General features: G+C 46.1%; 1 protein-coding gene across 9 annotated transcripts in view; it reads right to left on the bottom strand.

Annotated features, from left to right (window-relative positions):
* LOC139540031 (neuron navigator 2-like) overlaps positions 1 to 26,110 on the bottom strand; it is a 161,362-nt gene that overhangs the window by 96,500 nt on the left and 38,752 nt on the right. For 4 of the 9 annotated variants that reach the window (XM_071343552.1, XM_071343553.1, XM_071343554.1 and 1 more), the window contains exons 1-7: positions 12,427 to 13,050; positions 5,855 to 5,972; positions 5,050 to 5,102; positions 2,863 to 2,935; positions 2,485 to 2,713; positions 2,083 to 2,154; positions 1,396 to 1,526 (exon numbers count right to left, since the gene is read on the bottom strand). In XM_071343552.1, coding sequence (XP_071199653.1) covers positions 1,396 to 1,526; positions 2,083 to 2,154; positions 2,485 to 2,713; positions 2,863 to 2,935; positions 5,050 to 5,102; positions 5,855 to 5,972; positions 12,427 to 12,669 — 919 coding nt within the window. In that variant the 5' untranslated portion in view covers positions 12,670 to 13,050. Of the gene's footprint in view, positions 1 to 1,395; positions 1,527 to 2,082; positions 2,155 to 2,484; positions 2,714 to 2,862; positions 2,936 to 5,049; positions 5,103 to 5,854; positions 5,973 to 12,426; positions 13,051 to 26,110 lie in introns of those variants that run through there. The other 5 variants (XM_071343557.1, XM_071343558.1, XM_071343556.1 and 2 more) reach the window with 3 other exon arrangements.

Here is a 26,110-nt window from a genome sequence, read left to right as displayed (position 1 = left end):
CTGATCAGGCCCTACACCCAAACAAGGGCACTGCGTTCATCCACCTCTGGCCTGCTCGCCTCCCTACCTCTGAGGAAGTACAGTTCCCGCTCAGCCCAGTCAAAACTGTTCGCTGCTCTGGCACCCCAATGGTGGAACAAACTCCCTCACGACGCCAGGTCAGCGGAGTCAATCACCACCTTCCGGAGACACCTGAAACCCCACCTCTTTAAGGAATACCTAGGATAGGATAAAGTAATCCTTCTAACCCCCCCCCCCCCCTTAAAAGAGTTAGATGCACTATTGTAAAGTGGTTGTTCCACTGGATATCATAAGGTGAATGCACCAATTTGTAAGTCGCTCTGGATAAGAGCGTCTGCTAAATGACTTAAATGTAAATGTAAATGTATCATTTTACGTCAAACAAGGCCATCTTTTCATACAGATTTATTTACACCACTACGATTGTAAAGCCATGGTGTGATGTGATGTCCGCCACACTGTAATCCAACACACAGGCAGGAATCAACAGTAAATATAGGCTTCAGAAAGGAGAGGAAGTAACACATTTGTTATGTCAAATGTTGCACTTTGCAATACTCAAATAGTGGATAAGAGGTAGCAAGCCAGCTGAAATGATAGGTGTCTGACTGCGGAAGTAGCTCTTGACTTCACAAACAGAAATGGCAACGGCTTAAAGGTTATCTGTGAAGCATTACAAATAAAACCTAAACCCTAAACCTAAGACCGAATGTAAAAAGACACCTAAATAATTCATATCTTTAACTTCGTGTAACGTTTTACCTCGAACGATCCACAGAGGAGCCTGTACGCCGCAAGGTCAGCTTGAGTGGCACCCGTGTTGTTAAATCATTACCTGCTCCTCTAACAGCAGAGGAAATGTAAAGACTGAAACCACGTTTACATAGGTCATCTATCTATGTGTCTGTCTGTGTGTGTGTTTAGGATAACTGTCTATGTGGTTTGCTATTTATATATATGTGTGTGTGTGTGTGTGTGTGTGTGTGTGTGTGTGTGTGTGTGTTCCGGCTCTGGGAAACCATGCCTTCTCAACTCCCTGTGGTCCAGTCTGTTAATGTACCTCTAATGGTGTGACTGTTGACAGTTCAGTCACACGGTAGTGGATAAATGGTTCTCTCCCAGCAGACAGCTGTTTCCCACACCATTCTTCTAAGGAAGAAGACTTTAACTCGCAGCACGACTCTAGCTACAACCAGCTAACAGCACACAACTAATGACTGTACGATCGACAAGATTGCTCCCAATCCAGATGTGTTTAGATATTTTTCTGTTGTTGTTGCCCTGGACGACCACATATTGATTTCTAAAACGGGTGTCCCCAAAGTGGTTTCCCTCTAAGAGCACAGATCTACATCCTCATGCACTGTAACTCACCTCTGTCGCTGCTGGAGGACTTGGGCTTGTCGTAGTGGTTGAAGCTCTGGCTGCGACGGTTGCCGTTGGAGACCGCGCGGGGCTTCCCCTCGCTGCCTGGAGCTGAGACCCGCATGGTGGGAGCTGGCAGTCTGTGGGCCACAGTTGCAGGTTCAATTAAAACAGTATGAAAACTCATCTTAACGGGGCGTAATTTCGAAAACCATAAATGATCATCTCCTAAAGAGGATTAAATCATATTCCTCAAATCAGTCTAAATAACTCCCTTTAATAAGGAGTGCATTCAGCATTTCGTGAGTACTTGAACAGACGATCTGTGGACAAGAGCTCAAGAAAGATGCATGTGGTTGCACAGTTATTCCATTAGGTGGTGCTATTGCATAACCTTGTGCTGGGCATCTCCTCATCAAAATCTACTGCACCTACTCACACAGTAAAACAGAATACTTTTTTTTCTTGAGGACAAGTTGAAAAGCACTTCCAGTCTACTGAAACCATGCACACAGCAAACCTACCAGGAAGCAAGTGTTAATACACCAAAACTAGTCTGACATACTACAAGACAACCTGAAATGAGGTGGGAGACTGGGGAGGGGGCAGCTTCTCAAACACAATACGTGGTGTATCTCCAGTGTGAGTGGATTGCGGCATGCAGTGTCTATGGGAGTGAGATAGATGACAGCTGACCTAGAAGACTTCCTCTGAGCCACAGAGAGCTTTAGCCCTTTACTCTGAGTGGAAGAAGCCTTGGATGACAGACTGCATGGAGGAGAAAGAGAGAGACGGGTAAGAACCAATGTTAAGAGTAGACAGAGATCTGAAAACCGATTGGGTGAGACCAAGAGGATCACAGAGACTTGAACATGGAAACCGCAGAGGACGAGACTACACGCAATTCGAATGGATGACATAAACAACCCTGAGGAACCAGTGTCATGAGGAAACATGAGGAATCAACGTCACATTTGATGGGGAATGACTGGGGATCACTCACAAATAACCTCCCATACTATATCTGAGCTTCTCCAAACCATGGATCTCTTGCCATGTGTGGAAGCTGGAGGTTGGGTTGTTACAAGGTACTGTTACCTAGACAGCATATCTGATGCTGCTTTGTGTGCTGGTGCAGTGGAGCTGTGGGTGTGATGGGTGTGAGTCTGAGCGGGGGCTGGTGACCCATGGGGAGTATGTCCAGGCTGGTTGCTGTGCTCTGGGTGATGAGAGGCCTGCTGCTTCAAGACCTTCTGCTGCTGCTGCTTGTAGCGGGACAAGCTGAAGAACAGGCCCAGGATGGTCTTCAGGTTCCCATTAAGGATCTCTGCAATAGGAGGAGAGACAGAGAGGTTGGTATCTTTGGTATCGTTTCCTCTTCACAGTCGGATCTAACGTGGAGTTATTCATTAGATGCTCTAGATGAGAAGTCGATATGAGGGAGAGTGTCTGGTAGATAGCGGCAGTTTGACGTACCTTCTGCACAGAGTCCCTGGATGTTCACCCCTTTAGCTGCCAGGAATCCTAGGCAGGTATTGATGTTCTCAATCTGGGGGAGAGGGGAGAGGAGAGAGGAGGGCATGGTACTTTGTCAGTACAGATAAAGCAGAGTCATCAATTAACAAATTGTCACGCCCTGGCCTTAGTTATCTTTGTTTTCTTTATTATTTTGGTTAGGTCAGGGTGTGACATGGGGGATTTATGTGTTTTGTCTAGTCTAGGGGTTTTGTATGTTTATGGGGTGTTTTCTAGTCTAGGTGTTTGTATGTCTATGGTTGCCTAGATTGGTTCTCAATTAGAGGCAGCTGTTTATCATTGTCTCTGATTGGGAACCATATTTAGGCAGCCATATTCTTTAGGGATTTCGTGGGTTATTGTCTATGTATTTGTTGCATGTGTCTGCCCTTTATATATATATATATAGCTTCACGTTCGTTTTGTTGTTTTGATTAGTTTGTTTAAGAGTTCTTCGTTTCGTGTTAAATAAATAGAAGAATGTATTCGTATCACGCTGCGCCTTGGTCCTTCTCTCTTCCTCCATACAACGAACGTGACACAAATATTTCCCCCATAAGGTAATATTAGGCTTAATGTTTGTCTGCGATGTAGGAAAACCTCAGTCAAATCGAGAACCATATGGTCCTCTGTGGATTATAACCAACCACTAATGATGCAAGGTAAAATAATTCTGTATAATCCACAAGCAGAAATCATCCTTCAGGCAGTTCAAACATAGTAGTAAAGGAGTAGAACTAGACTAGCATACAGGCCACAATGAAATGATTAACCTTTCTTAATTCAGACTTTACAACAGATCTTTTCATGCAATTCACAATCACCGATTAGTAAGAGCAGGGAAGTTTCCCAACAACTAAAGCAACGTGTTTCTGATGGAAATCTAAATGTGTTCCCAACCATTACTCTAAACTCCAGGAAGTTCACTTTGAGGGAGCGCAGATTACTGAAAGACTTCCATTCATAGAGCTACTCCTTATTTTAATAATATTTTCCCAATTTCTGGCCCGCCACAAGAGAAAAAAATTTGTATAACAATGTGATCTGTCATTTAATGTGTAGGGGAGCTGGTGCTGGTGGGTGAGCCAGGGTGAGTCAGCTAGCGTGAGAGGAGAGCGAGATATATTAGACTGAGGGAGGTGGTCCAAGCTTGTAGGAGTGAAATAAGGTCAGAGAAAGAGAATGAGCTGCAAAATTGAAAGCAAGGGAGATATCTAATAATATTGAAGGTCCAATACAGCAGTTTTTATCTGAACATCAAGTAATTTCTGCGTAACAATTAAGTACCTTACTATCATAGTTTTTAATTCAAATGGTCAAAAAATAAACAAAAGTAGCTTTTAAGCAAAGAGCAATTACTCAAGCAAGATTTTGCTAGGTCTGCCTAGTCTGAGTAAGGGCGGGAAATCTGAAAACGAGCTTTTATTGGAAGAGATGTTTGGTCTCTTTCTTATTGGTCTATTAACTCATTTACCGCCTTGTGATGTCTCCCGGCAGGCTAAATCTCCATCCCACCGAAATTTCAGCCTGTCTTTTCAAACAACTCTTACACTAAAAGGGCATTATCAAAACGGTCACAATTTCACAGTATTATTTTAACTTCAAAGTGTAGAAATATATATAAAACACATGAGAATCAGGTTTTTGACTGCACTGGGCCTTTAAACTAATTATCTTGGATTATCGTACAACCAAAATAGAGGCTACTAGAGTATGTCGAGCGCGATAACAACAATAACGAAGTGAACGGATGTTTAACCCATGGATCCATGGATAAGTATGTGGGCACAGACAAGACTGGTTCAATCCCAAAATAGGCAAGGGAGGTTGTTTGGGGTGTCAGCGGGACACCAGTCTATTTAATGCCTCCCCACAGCCTCCCTAACGTGTTAGTAGGGCATCACTAGAAAGGCCGTTCTCTTACAGGAAACAGTGAGGAAAGAAGCACATGCCACCAAGGGTCTTCACTCAGCGTCAGGATTTCAGATTTGGGACGGATCAATCCGGTTGTGTTCGCACAATAATCACACATGCGATAACACATTATCCGTACTATGAAGTACTGTTAGGCTTACGCCTCCCTGTTATCACTGTTTTAGGGGCCGGAGGATCGGTTCCCTTATGTTACAGAATAAACACAACACTCACCATCTGAGTCCGGCTCTTCGGGTAGCCATTGATGTCTTCTATCTTCTCATTCGCTAGAAAATAATGGATGAAAAGAGAGAGAGAGCAAGAAAAGAAAGAGGATATTGAACGATGAAGTAACACATCCTTCTTGGGACTTTCCCTGCGCAACGACAAGTCACATTGAAGACGCCTGTACGGTACCTATCCAAACGCAGTAATAACTTACGCTAACCATGGGAAGCAGCCGGGTTTTGCACCTGATGCCATCCTCAGTCAAACACCACCGCTATGATCCTCATTTAGCCTCCGCTAACCACACTGCCTCTATTCACCCCACTTAAATAGAATGTACAGTGCAGACACACAGGAAATAATGACAGGCTTGGCTGCTCAACCTCTCATCCACCCTGGGAGGCTAAAAGCAGAGCTGGAATCTCAAATTGCTGAATTTCAGAGCAGGAAAGACTGATTTTAAAGACCCTCCTGACCTAAAGATCCCACCTAACCTCTCCACATTAGAGACCGTAGAGGCCACTGAGGAAGGCCAGAGAAGAGACAGGCAAGAGGCCACTGAGGAAGGCCAGAGAAGAGAGAGGCAAGAGGCCACTGAGTTGGAGGCCAGAGAAGAGAGAAGCACTGTGACATATCATACTCATCACACTAATATTAGGCGATATAATATGATAAACATGCAAAAAGTTTGTTCTTGTCATTGCATTGCAATGGAAAGCCAATACGAACCGCATAGTGATTACGTGGAAGCATTCCAATTGATCTGCTGATAAATTCAAAGTTAACAATCAAATGCCAGGCAAGTCCTTACCGACAACCTGTATGATCTCAGCCAATAGCACTCCATCTGTAACATCCTGCTGCAAGTCCTTTATCAGTCGCTTACGGCCCGACTTCACCAGGTAATGGTTGGCCCAGTCTGTGTAAATCTGCCCAACAACAAAACACATAGAAACACAATTGACAAATTAGAAATACAATCAATTCACTTAATACCAGACCATTACTGGTTAATACAGGCAAAGCAATAGCCTGTGGATAACACCTTTCAAACACCTTTCAGAACACACTCGCTTTTCAAGGCTTTGATACTCACATTCCTCCAGAAATCAGGCCACTGAGCACAATGTAAGTTCTGCTCTGGGAGTGAGAAATCATGTCTTTCAAAGAGTAGGAAGTGTGACATCACGTATTAAGACAGAAACTCACTGGCTGAGAGCACCGGTGTGTGGTGTCTGTAATCTGAGGAGCTTTGCTCATAATTGGATGTTTACTGCTGCTGCATTTTAACATCTCAGTCATTTTTTAAGTCTGTCTGATCTGACGGAAAATAGTCTACACGTTTTGCCCCAAACTGTTTATGAGATTATTATGCTTATACTGTAGCTAGATAATACAGATCCACCCAGAGTATACACTCTATGAGAACCAGGGGGATAAGTACTTCACCATGGGGTTAAGAGGAGTTACCAGGGGGTTAAGAGGGAGGCACCAGACGGGTAATCGGACATGAAAGTGAAACATGAAGAAAGAGCTCAAATCGGGCAGAAAATCTGTGGGTTTGAATGACAAAACTGAACAGGTGATCTAGGGTAGGTAGAGTGCTTAATGTGTGCTTAATGTGTACAACAGTACAACAGTAGCCTGGCAGAGAAAGATGGTTTTAAGAAATGTACACCTTTCAAGGTACTATAAAGACATTACAAAAGGCTAAGAGGACAACACAGCATGCTATTCTGTTTCCTGCATGGTGTTTCGCTCATCTGTTTCTGGTGGATTTGCATGAAAAAAAAGAGCGTTGAGTTAGACACTAAAACCTCAGGCTGTCTCCTATAGATAAAGCTATGACTTTCACTATGGAACAAAACCGGAAGCTTATAATAAATCCCGCTATACCCTCCAATGAACTATCAAACAGGCAAAGCGTCAATACAGGACTAAGATCGAATCATACTACACCGGCTCTAACGCTCGTCAGATGTGGCAGGGCTCGCAAACCATTACAGACCACAAAGGGAAGCACATCCGAGAGCTGCCCAGTGACACGCGCCTACCAGACGAGCTAAACTACTTCTATGCTCGCTTCGAGGCAAATAACACTGAAACATGCATGAGAGCACCAGCTGTTCCGAAAGACTGTGTGATCACGCTCTCCGCAGACGATGTGAGTAAGACCTTTAAACAGGTCAACATTCACAAGACCGCAGGGCCAGACGGATTACCAGGACGTGTACTGCGAGCATGCGCGGACCAACTGGCAAGTGTCTTCACTGACATTTTCAACCTCTCCCTGTCCGAGTCTGTAATACCAATATGTTTTAAGCAGGCCACCATAGTGCCTGTGCCCAAGAACATTAAGGTAACCTGCCTAAATGACTACCGACGCATAGCACTCACATCTGTAGCCATGAAGTGCTTTGAAAGGCTGGTCATGGCTCACATCAATCACCATTATCCCAGAAACCCTAGACACACTCCATTTTGCATACCGCCCCAACAGATCCACAGATGACGCAATTTATATTGCACTCCACACTGCCCTTTCCCACCTGGACAAAAGGAACACCTATGTAAGAATGCTATTCATTGACTACAGCTCAGCGTTCAACACCATAGTGCCCTCAAAGCTCATCACTAAGCTAAGGACCCTGGGACTAAACATCTCCCTCTGCAACTGGATCCTGGACTTCCTGACGGGCCACCCCCAGGTGGTAAGGGTAGGGAACAACACATCCGCCACGCTGCTCCTCAACACAGGGGTCCCTCAGGGGCGCGTTCTCAGTCCCCTCCTGTACTCCCTGTTCACTCATGACTGCACGGCCAGGCACGACTCCAACACCATCATTCAATTTGCAGATGACACAACAGTGGTAGGCCTGATCACTGACAACGACGAGACAGCCTATAGGGAGGAGGTCAGAGACCTGGCCGTGTGGTGCTAGGACAACAACCTCTCCCTCAACGTGATCAAGACAAAGGAGATGATTGTGGACTACAGGAAAAAGAGGGCCGACCACGCCCCCATTCTCATCGATGGGGCTGCAGTGGAGCAGGTTGAGAGCTTCAAGTTCCTTGGTGTCCACATCACCAACAAACTAACATGGTCTAAGCACACCAAGACAGTCATGAAGAGGGCCCGACAAAACCTATTCCCCCTCAGCAGACTGAAAAGATTTGGCATGGGTCCTCAGATCCTCAAAAGGTTATACAGCTGCACCATCGAGGGCATCCTGACCGATTGCATCACTGCCTGGTATTGTAACTCCTCGGCCTCTGACCGCAAGGCACTAAAGGTAGTGCGAACGGCCCAGTTCATCGCTGGGGCCAAGCTTCCTGCCATCCAGGACCTCTATACCAGGCGGTGTCAGAGGAAGGCTCTAAAAATTGTCAAAGACTCCAGCCACCCTAGTCATAGACTGTTCTCTCTGCTACCGCACGGCAAGCGGTACCGGAGCGCCAAGTCTAGGTCCAAGAGGCTTCTAAACAGCTTCTACCCCCAAGCCATAAGACTCCTGAACATCTAATCAAATTGCTACCCAGACTATTTGCATTGCTCCACCCCCCTTCTTTACACTGCTGCTACTCTCTGTTGTTGTCATCTATGCATAGTCACTTCAATAACTCAAACTACATGTACATACTACCTCAACTAACCGATGCCCCCGCACATTGACTCTGTACCGGTACCCACCTGTATATAGTCTCGCTATTGTGGTTTTACTGCTGCTCTTTAATTACTTGTTACTTTTATCTCTTATTCTTGTCCGTATTTTTTTTAAACTGCATTGTTGGTTGGGGGCTCGTCAGTAAGCATTTCACTGTAAGGTCTACACCTGTTGTATGCGGCGCATGTGACTAATACAATTTGATTTGAACAACCATTTATATCCTATAGCTAGCTACCACTGAAAACAAAAGGCTCAGGGCTTAAGTTACCTCTCCAACCAGACAGAGAAGGGGTGTGTAGATCATAGACTTAGACATTACATCATTGTATCTGTCCCATTATGGTGTCTGTGAGTAGTACATTTTATTAATCTACTACTTCCATGAGTTGGCAAACAAACTGAAAAGGCGAATACTGCCACCTGGAGTGTGTTGTTTGAACAGGTATAAAGCCAAGGTGGGCGATTTACTGCCACCTGCAGTTATGAAATGTTTGCTCGCGAGTATAATTCATTGGCTGATCCCTCCCGATGACCTGGACGGAATTTTATGATCTTTCTTAACCCATAGGAAGTCCCACCCAGTTAACTACTTCAGAATGCTGAAAGTCCTCAATGGCGCTGCCCATACTGAAACTAGCTTTTGGGCACTAGAGTCCTCCATCTATCGCTATGGTGTAGATCCTCTTTCTTACATCTCACAGCATACGGACGCTGTGTGAGCCAAGAAACACCAACCACAAAGTGCGACAGACAGTGAGAATATTCTTGATATAAGATTGAATGAGGCGAGCACCGCTTTCACTTGCTTTTCAAAATGATGGTTGCTAAAGACAGAGTGGACATAGACCAGAACTGGACACTGTTTGAAGCCATACCTGGACATACGCTAGTAGGTCTGACAGAAAGCCAGTGAACTACAGTCATATATCAATGTTTGTCCACCATCCAGCTGGGGTGTCCATTAGTAAGCATTAGTCATGTCTAACACCGTCATTGTGTAAAAAAATATCAAGAGGCACCTACTGTCCATCACAGTTCTACATCCCCAGTAGCTTGACTTTCTGTTTGGATTTTATTTTATTTGATCTCTTTTGCGTCTAGTTTTTATTTGATGATTTGTTTGTTTGTCCACACTGCTGAATATGATTTATGGTCATTAGGTGGAGGCTACTCGACAAGCCCTTTTGTGCTTTTCCCCTCCTGCATGTAGCGTTTTAGGTTTTTTAACTGTTACAAACTGTCTCTCTATTTATGCCAATTAAAAGAAACTAAACCTGTCTAAACTCTATGGTCCACCAGCTCCCTCGTCTATATCCTGTCCTGTCCAGGTGGGAAAAGCCAACACTAGGGGGCAGTGTGTGTGTGTGTGTGTGTGGCCAGTGCATCCCATGTGTGTCAGTGGACCAGAGGTAATCTATTCTAACACATCATGTTACTGTTCCCCCCTCCTCCTCTTCCTCCCTCAAAGCCACTGTATTTCATTATTAATGTCCTACACACACACACGAATGCATGCACACGCACTCACACACGAATAACTCATTCAGAATTAGGCTGCATTTGATCCTGCTTTTTTTGCTTGTAGTATTGCAGAGAGCAACCGAGCACTACTCCACCCAACCAAACCTTATGCATTACGCACCACCTCAGACCATTGGTGGTGTTCATGTAATCCTCACATAAATAAACACGTAACCATCCTGGTGGAATGGAACCCTGCCTGTGGTGGTGTTCGGCTGGAAGTCAGTGCAGACCAGCTGGATGTGTGTTTACTGCAGAAGAAGGCTGTGGTGGTGTCTTAAAGGGATTCTCTCTTCCTGGTAGGACCAAACGAGATGTTGCAGACACCCACCCCCCCCTCCACGCACAGTAGGCCTGCTAATCTCATGAAACTCATGCCGCCAGCAGCAGGTGTTGCCGAGTAGCAAATAACTACCAGCTATCTTCACTATTGTCATGTACTGTATCAATGTAGCTGATAAATCACGTTTTAGATGGAAGAGAAGCTGTGTATATTCTCATTTGGTAGAGAGAGTGCAGGTAATCAGCAGTAAGATTCACTGTGATCTTCTTCACTAACGTGCTGAGACTGTATCAAGGAATCACTCATCTTGTCTGGTTCACTGAGCATACAGTGTTCATTGTGAACATATTGTGCTTCCAGTCACAAAATATCTGGGATCTCAAGACGGAGATCTGGTAGTCGCTTCTCCAAACTTTCACAATATGTAAAACAAACACACCCCAATCCCACTGGGCACACACTGGTTGAATCAATGACGTGGAACCAACGTTGAATTGACGTCTGTACCACATTGGCTAACTCTTCATGATTCCATAATGTACCAATCCCAGAAAGAGGTATTTTCTTTCTAATCTTTCACCATATGTCCCCCCTTAGGGTACGCCAACAAAATAAAAAGGAAATATGAAATACGACAATATTATTCTATGCTTGTGTGTTCCCGTTTCCTCTCCAGTGGGCCCCCTGGCCCCCCAGCTCCATGAACTCTGTAGCCGGGCTGCAGTGTGGAGCACACTGAGCCACAGCACAGTACTGCCACTCCAAATAGAGCGCTGGAGAAACCCCCCTGACCGCTGTTCACTCTCACTGCGTAATGATAGGCTATGCAGTCATCTTTCATCCTCCCCACCACATGAAGCAGAACATCAGCTCCTGCTGCCTGCCTGGGACAGCAGGCTACAGGATAGGCCAAATTCACACAGGCTACATATAGGCTCTACATGGCCAGGCCAGCAATATAGACACAAGACCGGCACTCCTGGACTATAATCTATAGTCACTTTCAGTTGAACTATAATCTTTGTACAGTTCTGCAAATATATGAATATAAAGGCATATGCAGACATCAGCCAGACCAGGTGTGTAGAGCTCTTAAAGCCCATCTGCCTGCCACACAGGCCAACATAAGGGGGTACTATTCTCACACCAGAAACTGCCATGAGGCCAAACCCTGCTGTTGTATTCTGTTCTCACTGCAAACCTTAGTCTTTTCAAATGTCCCTGTGAGAAAGTAACTAAGGTACGTCGAAGAGAATTAGATATCTATTGAAATTAATGCTTACAATACAGAAGATTTCAAACAAACACTTCCTTTCATGGGGCTCCCGAGTGGCGCAGCGGTTCGCAGGCACTGCATCTCAGTGCAAGAGTTGCCACTACAGTCCCTGGTTCGAATCCAGGCTGTATCATATCTGGCTCGGGATTGGGAGTCCAGTTTGAGCGGTGCGCAATTGGCCCAGCGTCGGCCGGGTTAGGCAGTCAATGTAAATAAGAATTTGTTCTAAACTGACTTGCCTAGTTAAATACAATACAAACTCCACATAGTAGTGACAGTGAAGACCAGGGAGGAGTCGTTGTTCTCTATGTGCACCGCTGAATGACCATCTGAATAGAGTATTAACTCCTCCTCTTCACTGCCTTAAACAACATGCGACTAATGCTTTAACCTGTGACATATGTTTACATTACTTACCACACACACACGCCATTCATCATTACGTGCCCTAGACACATTAGCCTGCATCTCTCCTATACACACAGCAGCTGCAAACGCCGATAGTGTTCGCTGTCCAACTACGCATGCTGAACAGGTGCAGAGAGCCTATATTTTATCCCAGTTCACTCCAGGTTTTGTCCTTTAGTCTTTTCAGTACGTAACATATATGAGATTGAGAAGAACAGTGCTCTGACCTGAGGGTCCTCTCGGTCTTCACTCTCTGTGGTGGAGAGGCTTCTGTTGGGGGTGGGGGTCGTCTCCACCTTTCCCTGGCCCTCTCCCTGCCGGTGAAGGGCTTTCAGGGGGCTGTGTCTGACCCTGTGAGGGCTGGAGGTCCTGGACCTGGCAGGGTTCTGTTTCTGAGGGATGGGCAGGGCGCTGTGCACCGGTTTGGGTAGTCCTGACTTCATCTTAGAGGCGACCAGAATGGCCGGCATCTTCCACTCGTCTCAGAAACCTCTCCACACACTCACACACATACAAGCACTCTGTGACTCTCCATCTCTCTCTCTCCGCTGCTTTCTAAGAAGGTTGGCCAAAAGCAGCCGTACTCTCACACAGAAGCTCCACAGCTGGGGTAGCTCAGCCTACATATAGACATGTACAGCAGGAGGATCTTTGTGGTACACACAAACTCACACACACACAGACACACACAGACAGTCCAAAAGTAAACCTTTGGAAACGGCTCTGGATGCGACGCTCGGAAAGATCAGAGCTCTGTTTGTCCAGGCAGGCAGCAGAAGTGTCTTAGAGACTCTAATGACTAAACACCATTGGGTGGCAGCCTGGAGGGACGTACAGTAGTATCCTCCTCCTCCTTCCTCAGCTTGTCAAGTAGTCTCTCTCTCTCTCTCTCTCTCTCTCTCTCTCTCTGTACACTGATACTGTGAAGTGGGAGAGGAGCCCGATTCTAATTGGCCCAGTGTTGCTGTATAAAAGAGAGTAGGGTTTCTGGGTTCTGCTGATCTCTGCAGGAGGGGAGGGGCTCCAGTTCTGATGCCCTCTCCCTGGGTTTTATATTATGCTCCCCACAGCTTTGAACTCAACTGTAAACTCCACAGTGCCAGAACAATTTGGTTGTGCATAGCGATGAATATGACGTTATCAAGTGCTTTCCTATGTTCTTTGTAATTCTGTACGGTTGATTCTCAGTGTCATGTAAACTTTCAGTCAGCAGACAGACTGGGGGATGTGTTATTATTCAGAGCCAGCCCCGGCAGAAGCTTTGTGAGGTTTCAAATAGTGCTGCAGCCAGCAGTTCCTCCAGCCGGTGGATTGAACCCTGTAATCCCTATGGGTCTAAGTCAAACAGAACTCTCTCTAACTCTGTGTTTCAAAACAAACCATCCATAGGCTAAAGTTTTTCATTCTCCTCTCAAAGGACCGTCTATCCCCCTTGCCTGTGAAAGCAAATCAAAGGTCATACAATCTGGAGAAACCACAGGCTAATCGATAATCCACTGGACAATCTGGTTACCCAGAAACACTCTTTTCACACCACTTTGATAACCAAAATGACCTTTTCATCGCAGGTTAGGAGAACTTACGCAGCAGGTGAGGATGAATAACATAGCAGGTTAGGAGTCTGAGGTTAAGGTTAGGGTTAGCAAAAACGCCCTCCTAACCTGCCACGACAATCACTTTGCATCGAGGTGGCGTGAAAAGAGTCGGTCGCAGTCAACCAACCCTCCACTCTCATTCACTGTCATCTGTTTTCTGTACAGACCTAGCTAGTTTGCCTTTGTTTATATCCTACACACCTGCGGAATTGATTGAATAGTTCACGTGTATTATAGAAATGCATGTGCTTCAGAGGTCTACGTGTGCCTGTTACTACAGTGCTGATGAGCCTGATCCCCATTCTGTGTATGTGTTTGTGTTCGTGCCGACTAAAACGTTCACCTCACTGATCACCCGGGTGGCACGGTGACCCCGCTGTGTTGTGACTTCTCTGATAGGGTCATAGAGAGGTCTTTTTTTCCAAATACTGTGCGGCGAAGACGCGCTAAGCATGTCTTTCTGTAACGCGCTTCCTCCTTCTCCTCATCAGAAGAGGAGTAGCATGGATTTGACCAACGTGCAGCGGGTTTTGAATACATCATGAAACTTTATTTACAAGACAAAACTAAACACACGAAGAACACTTGAATATTTTACAAAACGAAGAAGACAGACCTGAACGAGAGTACTTACATAAAACACGAAGAACGCACGGACAGGGAAAACAGACTACACAAAAACCGAACAAACGCTACAGTCCCGTGTGGTACACCGACAAGGACACAGGAGACAATCACCCACAAACAAACAGTGAGAACAACCTACCTTAATATGACTCTCAATTAGAGGAAAACGCAAAACACCTGCCTCTAATTAAGAGCCATACCAGGCAACCCAAAACCAACATAGAAACAGCAAACATAGACTGCCCACCCAAAACTCACGCCCTGACCATCACACACATACAAAACAGAAAACAGGTCAGGAACGTGACAGAACCCCCCCCTCAAGGTGAGAACGCCGGGCGCACCAGCACAAAGTCCAGGGGAGGGTCTGGGTGGGCATCTGACCACGGTGGTGGCTCAGGCTCCGGACGCTGTCCCCACACCACCATAGTCACTCCCCGCTTCTGTATCCCCCTCCCAATGACCACCCTCCAACTAAAACCACCTAAATGAAGGGGCAGCACCGGGATAAGGGCCAGCACCGGGATAAGGGGCAGCACCGGGCTGAGGGACGGCAGCTCCGGGCTGAGGGACTCTGGCAGGTCCTGGCTGAGGGACTCTGGCAGGTCCTGGCTGAGGGACTCTGGCAGGTCCTGGCTGAGGGACTCTGGCAGGTCCTGGCTGAGGGACTCTGGCAGGTCCTGGCTGAGGGACTCTGGCAGGTCCTGGCTGAGGGACTCTGGCAGGTCCTGGCTGAGGGACTCTGGCAGGTCCTGGCTGAACCGGTCTGGCGGAAGGCTCTGGCTGATCCGGTTTGGCGGAAGGCTCTGGCTGATCCGGTCTGGCGGAAGGCTCTGGCTGATCCGGTCTGGCGGAAGGCTCTGGCTGATCCGGTCTGGCGGAAGGCTCTGGCTGATCCGGTCTGGCGGAAGGCTCTGGCTGATCCGGTCTGGCGGAAGGCTCTGGCTGATCCGGTCTGGCGGAAGGCTCTGTAGGCTCTTGGCAGACGGGCGGCTTTGCAGGCTCATGGCAGACGGGCAGCTTTGCAGGCTCATGGCAGACGGGCAGTTCAGGCACCGTTGGGCAGACGGGCAGTTCAGGCGCCGCTGGGCAGACGGGCAGTTCAGGTGCCGCTGGGCAGACGGGCAGTTCAGGCGCCGCTGGGCAGACGGGCAGTTCAGGCGCCGCTGGGCAGACGGGCTCAGACGGCGCTGGGCAGACAGATGGCTCCGACGGCGCTGGGCAGACAGATGGCTCAGACGGCGCTGGGCAGACAGATGGCTCAGACGGCGCTGGGCAGACAGGCAGTGCAGAAGGCGTTGGGCAGACGGCCGACTCTGCCCTGCTGAGGCGCACAGTAGGCCTGGTGCGTGGTATAGGCACTGGCTGCGCTGGAGAGGAGGAAAACTCTGACAGCGCTGGACAGGTGGGAGCAGCTGGAGAGAGAACCCGGAGAGACAGCCTGGTGCGGGGGGCTGCCACCGGTGGACTGGTACTTGGAGGTGGCACCGGGTATACCGGACCGTGAAGGAGGACACGTGCTCTTGAGCACCGAGCCTGCCCAACCTTACCAGGTTGAATGGTGCCCGTAGCCCTGCCAGTGCGGCGAGGTGGAATAGCCCGCACTGGGCTATGCTGGCGAACCGGGGACACCATTCGTAAGGCTGGTGCCATGTATGCCGGCCCGAGGAGACGTACTGGAGACCAGATACGTTGGGCCGGCTTCATGACATCTGGCTCGATGCCCAACCTAGCCCTCCCAGTGCGGCAAGGTGGAATAGCCCGCACTGGGCTAAGCACGCGTACTGGGGACACCGTGCGCTTTACCGCATAACACGGTGTCTGACCAGTACGACGCTCTCTCACTCCACGGTAAGCACGGGGAGTTGGCTCAGGTATCCTACCCGGCTTTGCCACACTCCTCGTGTGCCCCCCCCAAGAAATTTTTGGGTCTGACTCTCGGGCTCCCAACCGCGTCGCCGCGCTGCCTCCTCATACCAGCGCTCCTGGGCTGTGGCTGCCTCCTTCTCCTCCCGAGAGCGGCGATTCTCTCCCACCTTAGCCCAGGGTCCTTCTCCGTTGAATACTTGCTCCCAAGACCATAAATCCTGCTTCGTGCGCTGTCGTTGCTGTCCATTAACCCGCTGCTTGATCTGGGTTTGGTGGGTGATTCTGTAACGCGCTTCCTCCTTCTCCTCATCAGAAGAGGAGTAGCATGGATTTGACCAACGTGCAGCGGGTTTTGAATACATCATGAAACTTTATTTACAAGACAAAACTAAACACACGAAGAACACTTGAATATTTTACAAAACAACAAAACGAAGAAGACAGACCTGAACGAGAGTACTTACATAAAACACGAAGAACGCACGGACAGGGAAAACAGACTACACAAAAACCGAACAAACGCTACAGTCCCGTGTGGTACACCGACAAGGACACAGGAGACAATCACCCACAAACAAACAGTGAGAACAACCTACCTTAATATGACTCTCAATTAGAGGAAAACGCAAAACACCTGCCTCTAATTAAGAGCCATACCAGGCAACCCAAAACCAACATAGAAACAGCAAACATAGACTGCCCACCCAAAACTCACGCCCTGACCATCACACACATACAAAACAGAAAACAGGTCAGGAACGTGACACTTTCTCCACTAAGGCGCACCTTCATTGTTTTCACGGCGTGAATTGTTTATCAATGTTTATGAATTCCCCACCAAGTATCAGAAGTATCACCAGCAGTAAACGTAGGCTACCGTCTTTACCATTTCCTCATTAATCAAATATTTTTGGTTACGGTCATTTCTATTCATTCAATGTACAGTACTAGTCCAAAGTTTGGACACACCTACTCATTCATGGGTTTTTCTTTATTTTTACTATTTTCTACATTGTAGAATAATAGTGAAGACATCAAAACTATGAAAACTATGAAATAACACATATGGAATCATGTAGTAACCAAAAAAAAGTGTTAAACACACGTCAAATATATTTGACATTTTAGATTCTTCAAAGTAACCACCCTTTGCCTTGATGACTGTCACGTCCTGTTCTGTTTCAGTCCTTGTGCTTGTCTCCACCCCCTCCAGGTGTCACTTATTATCCCCGGTGTATTTATCTCTGTGTTTCCTGTCACTCCGTGCCAGTTCGTCTTGTTTGTCAAGTCAACCAGCGTTTTTGTGTCTCAGCTCCTGGTTTTCCCAGTCTCTTTTCCCAGCCCGCCTGCCTGACCACTCTGCCTGCCCCTGACCACTCTGCCTGCCCCTGACCACTCTGCCTGCCCCTGACCACTCTGCCTGCCCCTGACCTCGAGCCTGCCTATCGTCTTGTACCGTTTAGACTCTGACCTGGTTACTGAACCCTCGCCTGTCCTGACCTCGAGCCTGCCTATCGTCTTGTACCGTTTAGACTCTGACCTGGTTACTGAACCCTCGCATGTCCTGACCTCGAGCCTGCCTATCGTCTTGTACCGTTTAGACTCTGACCTGGTTACTGAACCCTCGCCTGTCCTGACCTCGAGCCTGCCTATCGTCTTGTACCGTTTAGACTCTGACCTGGTTACTGAACCCTCGCCTGTCCTGACCTCGAGCCTGCCTATCGTCTTGTACCGTTTAGACTCTGACCTGGTTACTGAACCCTCGCCTGTCCTGACCTCGAGCCTGCCTATCGTCTTGTACCGTTTAGACTCTGACCTGGTTACTGAACCCTCGCCTGTCCTGACCTCGAGCCTGCCTATCGTCTTGTACCGTTTAGACTCTGACCTGGTTACTGAACCCTCGCCTGTCCTGACCTCGAGCCTGCCTATCGTCTGGTACCGTTTAGACTCTGACCTGGTTACTGAACCCTCGCCTGTCCTGACCTCGAGCCTGCCTATCGTCTTGTACCGTTTAGACTCTGACCTGGTTACTGAACCCTCGCCTGTCCTGACCTCGAGCCTGCCTATCGTCTTGTACCGTTTAGACTCTGACCTGGTTACTGAACCCTCGCCTGTCCTGACCTCGAGCCTGCCTATCGTCTTGTACCGTTTAGACTCTGACCTGGTTACTGAACCCTCGCCTGTCCTGACCTCGAGCCTGCCTATCGTCTTGTACCGTTTAGACTCTGACCTGGTTACTGAACCCTCGCCTGTCCTGACCTCGAGCCTGCCTATCGTCTTGTACCGTTTAGACTCTGACCTGGTTACTGAACCCTCGCCTGTCCTGACCTCGAGCCTGCCTATCGTCTTGTACCGTTTAGACTCTGACCTGGTTACTGAACCCTCGCCTGTCCTGACCTCGAGCCTGCTTATCGCCTGGTACTGTTTGGACTCTGACCTAGTTTATGAACTCTCGCCTGTACCCGACCTGCCTTTTGCCTACCCCTTTTGTTATAATAAATATCGGAGCTCAACCATCTGCCTCCTGTGTCTGCATTTGGGTCTCGCCTCGTGCCCTTATAGATGGCAGATTTGCACACTCTTGACATTCTCTCAAGTTTGGAATTCTTCACTATTATTCTACAATGTAGAAAATAGTCAAAATAAAGAAAAACCCTTGAACGAGTAGTCCAAACTTTTGACTGCTACTGTATTAATAGTACCGTTCTCATTCTCACAGTGGACACGTTGTTTGGAAAGCTCACAAACTGCCCAACACTTGTGATAATAAAGCTGTGATTTCTTGAATTATGTTTACCAGTTTTATGTACATTTCTTCCTTGTATTTCGTTTGGAGCACATGTCTGGTTTCTCCATCTTGTCACTGTTGTGTGAACACGTGCGCTTGAGTGAGCGCAGATGTACCCGGCCTGCGTTCGTTGCCTATCGCTAGGAAGCTCTCCTATCACAGCACGATCAGCTCCCTGACAAATCACATGGTAATCAAGCACAAAGAAACTTTCTCGGAGGGGAACAAGCAGCAGCAATCTTGCGTCACATCTTTTGGCACTGCAAAAGCGCCGCTGTGACCCCGCCAGAGCCGAACAGGTAACACCGCTCATTACGACTTCAATTAATGTTTTTTTTATTGCCTGAATATGTATGGGGCAATTTGATTTCAGATCATATTTAATTACTTAACCTACCTTTCCATAGTCATTTTGACTCCTAACATAAGGCTTCTACAAGCACGCACCACCGCTAAGGTTACTGGCATTTTTAAGTTTGTGTCCCCCTATATTTAATAACCAGTTGATATTACGGTTTCAATAAATGAATCTTAAATGGCAATCGTTTTTTTAATTGACTGAATATACAGTATATTGGGCAAAATAGAAATGAGGATTTGTTATCTGTAATGTTTATGATAAATTAAGGGCTGTTGTTCTTTTTTTCTCCAGTACGGGCCAGGTGTTCAACATGTTTTTTTTCTTCATTCGAGAACTAGAAAAAATAATAATGTGAGTACTTCAACAGTCAACAAAATGTCAAATGCCCATCCCTAGTCATTCAGGTGTGGTCTAACTGTGTCGTTGCCGGGGACCACTGAGACTTGCTACAGATGAGAAATCAAGGGCTGATTTTTCATAAAAGCACACCGGAGTGACTTATTCCATCCTTTAGAGAGAGAAAGAGAACGAGTGAGAGGAAGAGAGAAATGAGCATATTCTAGATGGTCTCTGGGCACCTGCTCAAATCTAACCAACGTACTGTACTGGCTGGGTCAGTCCCATTGGGTTGCTGGGCTGGTGATAACAATGGGAGCTAAAGACAACATGACATCAGAAGGGTTTTTACCTGAACCCTGTCACTCATTTATATCGCCACCACACCGACTCAGTCACCTCAGTCCTGCCAGCCAATGAGTCAAGAGTAACCAGGTGAGTTCTACCAAACCACCAATCGGACACTTCGCTGTGAGTGTGCACAATTGCCAAAATCCTTCGTATGCAGCTGAGAGCTGAATGAGTACATACGCGTGTGACTGTCTGGACGAGCGTGTGTGTGCGTGTAACTGTGGCTGTCTGGGGATGTGTTTAACCTGTGATTCAGTGCAGAGGAAGCCCTACTGACCTCTCTGACGTGACAGCAGCACTATCACCCTGGCTGTATCCTGTCCTGAGTGGGGGCCGCACAGCAGATATGGTGGGTGCCTACTGACTGAGTGCCTACAGGGTGGTGACGCTGCCGCGCCACCCTCCTCCCCTTCTGCTTTCTGGATCACAGCAGCACGTGCCGCCGATAAAACAGACACATATCGTCCTCTGGTGATGATACGCAGACAGAGGCCCAAATGAACATTTAGCGATGCCAGCGGCAATTAACAGACCAAGACTAGATATGGAGGACAACAAGCCGTAAAAGGTACAGTGCAATACATTTCTATGTTAAGCAAACAGGCTGCCGCTTTATAAAACCGTAAAATGAATTACGAAGAGGGGAGATCAAATCGACTCTGTGGATGTGGTGCATTAACCCCTACACACTGGATTTGGCCGCAATTCCACATCCGGATGTAAATAACTCGTTGTTGACAGATGGTTGTAACGTCAACCTCCCTCCGACTATATCAGAGGTCGAAGGTCGCCCCTCAGCCCCAGTCGGTCCCGCTTCCACCATAGCATTTGGGGTTTTAAACGCTGTAAAAAGGCAGCAGACGGCACACTGGCAACACAGTTAATTCCACTTTCATGAAAATCCCATGATTAGATTACAAGATGAGTGCCCAGTCAGCAAATAATCCCCTTAAGGGTTTAGGTGGAAGCAGGGCAGGATGGCGCTACCACCACTGGGTCAGTAAGCCAGGGCTCTCTGTCGCCTCCCCAGCTCAGCTCCTCTCTGATGGGCTTCTATACACCACAGTATAGTCAGACTGCCACTGGCAGGGGGTAATACGAGGAAGTCAGTAAGCTATGTCCATTGGCAATATTTTGGGTTAATGGCGTAATGAAGCAAGAATTTTACCATTGGCCAGCATTTTTTTATTTTTTCAGTTTGAAAGTTTTACAGACTATAATAATATGGTGCGTAATTGTTCTGGCACACTGTCGTCTTGGCTGACCAGGCTGCTCAGCTTCAGAAGCTCTTTTACAAAAGGCGCTAGATGAGATCGACGATGTGAAAACCAGACTATATCAATGATCTTCACAGATGAGAGAAAGTAACTGTGAGATGTCTTTTTATGGGAAAGGACGTTTCCAGATCTTGAACCTCGGTCTTTGCTACTCATGGTGGCTAAAGGGCCCGGACTGGGTCAGAGATGGAGACACTCAGACATCCCCTCTTCTCTACCCCACAGGAAAACCCAAGGTACTGAGCTGAGAAGCTGTTGATACATCTGCCTATCAATAACACAGTTTGCTGCTAAACGGATTGATCCGCAGGCCACCATGTCATGCCAAGAGACATATGGTCTCCTTTCAATGAGCCAGTCTGCTGAACCTCCCATCATAAATCCATAGATGCGTCTCAGTGGCTGAAGAGATGTCCAGACTTATTGAGATGAGCTAATATGGCCCTATTTAAGCATCATTTTAAACTCAATTAAGGGAGTAAGAGCCCCTAAGTTATGACCAAAGTGACATCCCTATTTCCCAGCATCATATGTACGATATCTGAGTGAGAGTGACTAACGAAATCAATGGGGTGCCCCGCGCTTCCCATCCCTGCTGTAGACAGCGCGTCACCGCCACGCCATTCTGGTTTTAGTCATGTAGCGGAGCTTCCAACGGAGGCACGTGAACAGCAACAACACAGAGGGAGGGGGCTAACAGAGAAAGTTTGGGGCGATTGGTAGAAAGAGAGAGGTGCCAGAGGCAGATATATTAATGTCTTGAATGGATGCTTTGACTGGGCTCAGTAGGTTATAGGGACGTTCACTGGGCGGGGGCGGGGGGGGGGGCACATTGCACACCACCTGTTCTGCATCTTCCAACACCTCAATCCACTTACAGGGCTCACATACTGTATCAACATCACCACCACAACAGTTTTGTTCTATAGTGATAGGGCAGCAACAGGCCTGAATGGTAAACAACCGCCACAAGCTGTTGCCTACATGAAGTGGCTTACAGTTACATGTCCAATATTCACATAGTGAGCATCTAATTGCATGTGAGAGTACAACACAGGTGCTATACATGCTTCACCAATAACATCAGCTGGATCAGCTGTGGATCAGACATGTTGTTGTCTTAGGTCTCTCTTCATGTAGTGTTGTGTTGTCTCTCTTGTGGTGATATGTGTTTTGCCTTATATATATATATTATATATTTATTTTTTCATCCCAGCCCCCCGTCCCCGTAGGAGGCCTTTTGCCTTTCGGTAGGCCGTCATTGTAAATAAGAATTTGTTCTCCACTAGTTAAATAAAGGTTAAATAAAAAATCATAAAAAATCATGAGTCTTGACTGAAAAGATCCAAAACTCAGTAGCCTTTATACTGCACGGTCTATTCATAATGGAAGCCTTACCCAAGGACTATTCATAATGGAAACCTTACCCAAGGACTATTCATAATGGAAACCTTACCCAAGGTCTATTCATAATGGAAACCTTACCCAAGGCCTATTCATAATGGAAACCTTACCCCAGGACTATTCATAATGGAAACCTTACCCAAGGACTATTCATAATGGAAACCTTACCCGAGGACTATTCATAATGGAAACCTTACCCAAGGTCTATTCATAATGGAAACCTTACCCAAGTACTATTCATAATGGAAACCTTACCCAAGGACTATTCATAATGGAAACCTTACCCAAGGTCTATTCATAATGGAAACCTTACCCAAGGTCTATTCATAATGGAAACCTTACCAAAGGACTATTCATAATGGAAACCTTACCCAAGGTCTATTCATAATGGTAACCTTACCCAAGGTCTATTCATAATGGAAACCTAACCCAAGGTCTATTCATAATGGAAACCTTACCCAAGGTCTATTCATAATGGAAACCTTACCCAAGGACTATTCATAATGGAAACCTTACCCAAGGACTATTCATAATGGAAACCTTACCCAAGGACTATTTATAATGGAAACCTTACCCAAGGTCTATTCATAATGGAAACCTTACCGAGGACTATTCATAATGGAAACCTTACCCAAGGACTATTCATAATGGAAACCTTACCCAAGGACTATTCATAATGGAAACCTTACCCCAGGACTATTCATAATGGAAACCTTACCCAAGGACTATTCACAATGGAAACCTTACCCAAGGTCTATTCATAATGGAAACCTTACCCAAGGTCTATTCATAATGGAAACCTTACCCAGGGACTATTCATAATGGAAACCTTACCCAAGGTCTATTCATAATGGAAACCTTACCCAAGGACTATTCATAATGGAAACCTTACCCAAGGACTATTCATAATGGAAACCTTACCCAAGGTCTATTCACAATGGAAACCTTACCCAAGGTCTATTCATAATGGAAACCTTACCCAGGGACTATTCATAATGGAAACCTTACCCAAGGTCTATTCATAATGGAAACCTTACCCAAGGTCTATTCATAATGGAACCCTTACCCAAGGACTATTCATAATGGAAACCTTACCCAAGGACTATTCATAATGGAAACCTTACCCAAGGTCTATTCATAATGGAAACCTTACCCAAGGACTATTCATAATGGAAACCTTACCCAAGGACTATTCATAATGGAAACCTTACCCAAGGTCTATTCATAATGGAAACCTTACCCAAGCACTATTCATAATGGAAACCTTACCCAAGGACTATTCATAATGGAAACCTTACCCAAGGTCTATTCATAATGGAAACCTTACCCAAGGTCTATTCATAATGGAAACCTTACCCAGGGACTATTCATAATGGAAACCTTACCCAAGGTCTATTCATAATGGAAACCTTACCCAAGGTCTATTCATAATGGAAACCTTACCCAAGGACTATTCATAATGGAAACCTTACCCAAGATCTATTCATAATGGAAACCTTACCCAAGGACTATTCATAATGGAAACCTTACCCAAGGTCTATTCATAATGGAAACCTTACCCAAGGTCTATTCATAATGGAAACCTTACCCAAGGTCTATTCATAATGGAAACCTTACCCAAGGACTATTCATAATGGAAACCTTACCCAAGGACTATTCATAATGGAAACCTTACCCAAGGACTATTCATAATGGAAACCTTACCCAAGGTCTATTCATAATGGAAACCTTACCCAAGGTCTATTCATAATGGAAACCTTACCCAAGGACTATTCATAATGGAAACATTACCCAAGGACTATTCATAATGGAAACCTTACCCAAGGTCTATTCATAATGGAAACCTTACCCAAGGTCTATTCATAATGGAAACCTTACCCAAGGACTAATCATAATGGAAACCTTACCCAAGGTCTATTCATAATGGAAACCTTACCCAAGGACTATTCATAATGGAAACCTTACCCAAGGTCTATTCATAATGGAAACCTTACCAAAGGACTATTCATAATGGAAACCTTACCCAAGGACTATTCATAATGGAAACCTTACCCAAGGACTATTCATAATGGAAACCTTACCCAAGGTCTATTCATAATGGAAACCTTACCCAAGGCCTATTCATAATGGAAACCTTACCCCAGGACTATTCATAATGGAAACCTTACCCAAGGACTATTCATAATGGAAACCTTACCCGAGGACTATTCATAATGGAAACCTTACCCAAGGTCTATTCATAATGGAAACCTTACCCAAGTACTATTCATAATGGAAACCTTACCCAAGGACTATTCATAATGGAAACCTTACCCAAGGTCTATTCATAATGGAAACCTTACCCAAGGTCTATTCATAATGGAAACCTTACCAAAGGACTATTCATAATGGAAACCTTACCCAAGGTCTATTCATAATGGTAACCTTACCCAAGGTCTATTCATAATGGAAACCTTACCCAAGGTCTATTCATAATGGAAACCTTACCCAAGGTCTATTCATAATGGAAACCTTACCCAAGGACTATTCATAATGGAAACCTTACCCAAGGACTATTCATAATGGAAACCTTACCCAAGGACTATTTATAATGGAAACCTTACCCAAGGTCTATTCATAATGGAAACCTTACCGAGGACTATTCATAATGGAAACCTTACCCAAGGACTATTCATAATGGAAACCTTACCCAAGGACTATTCATAATGGAAACCTTACCCCAGGACTATTCATAATGGAAACCTTACCCAAGGACTATTCACAATGGAAACCTTACCCAAGGTCTATTCATAATGGAAACCTTACCCAAGGTCTATTCATAATGGAAACCTTACCCAGGGACTATTCATAATGGAAACCTTACCCAAGGTCTATTCATAATGGAAACCTTACCCAAGGACTATTCATAATGGAAACCTTACCCAAGGACTATTCATAATGGAAACCTTACCCAAGGTCTATTCACAATGGAAACCTTACCCAAGGTCTATTCATAATGGAAACCTTACCCAGGGACTATTCATAATGGAAACCTTACCCAAGGTCTATTCATAATGGAAACCTTACCCAAGGTCTATTCATAATGGAACCCTTACCCAAGGACTATTCATAATGGAAACCTTACCCAAGGACTATTCATAATGGAAACCTTACCCAAGGTCTATTCATAATGGAAACCTTACCCAAGGACTATTCATAATGGAAACCTTACCCAAGGACTATTCATAATGGAAACCTTACCCAAGGTCTATTCATAATGGAAACCTTACCCAAGCACTATTCATAATGGAAACCTTACCCAAG

The sequence above is a fragment of the Salvelinus alpinus genome, chromosome 15, assembly GCF_045679555.1.
Source record: "Salvelinus alpinus chromosome 15, SLU_Salpinus.1, whole genome shotgun sequence".
Lineage (NCBI taxonomy): Eukaryota > Metazoa > Chordata > Actinopteri > Salmoniformes > Salmonidae > Salvelinus > Salvelinus alpinus.
Note: the sequence above shows the minus strand (reverse complement) of the source record. Positions and strands in the feature narration are given on the sequence as shown.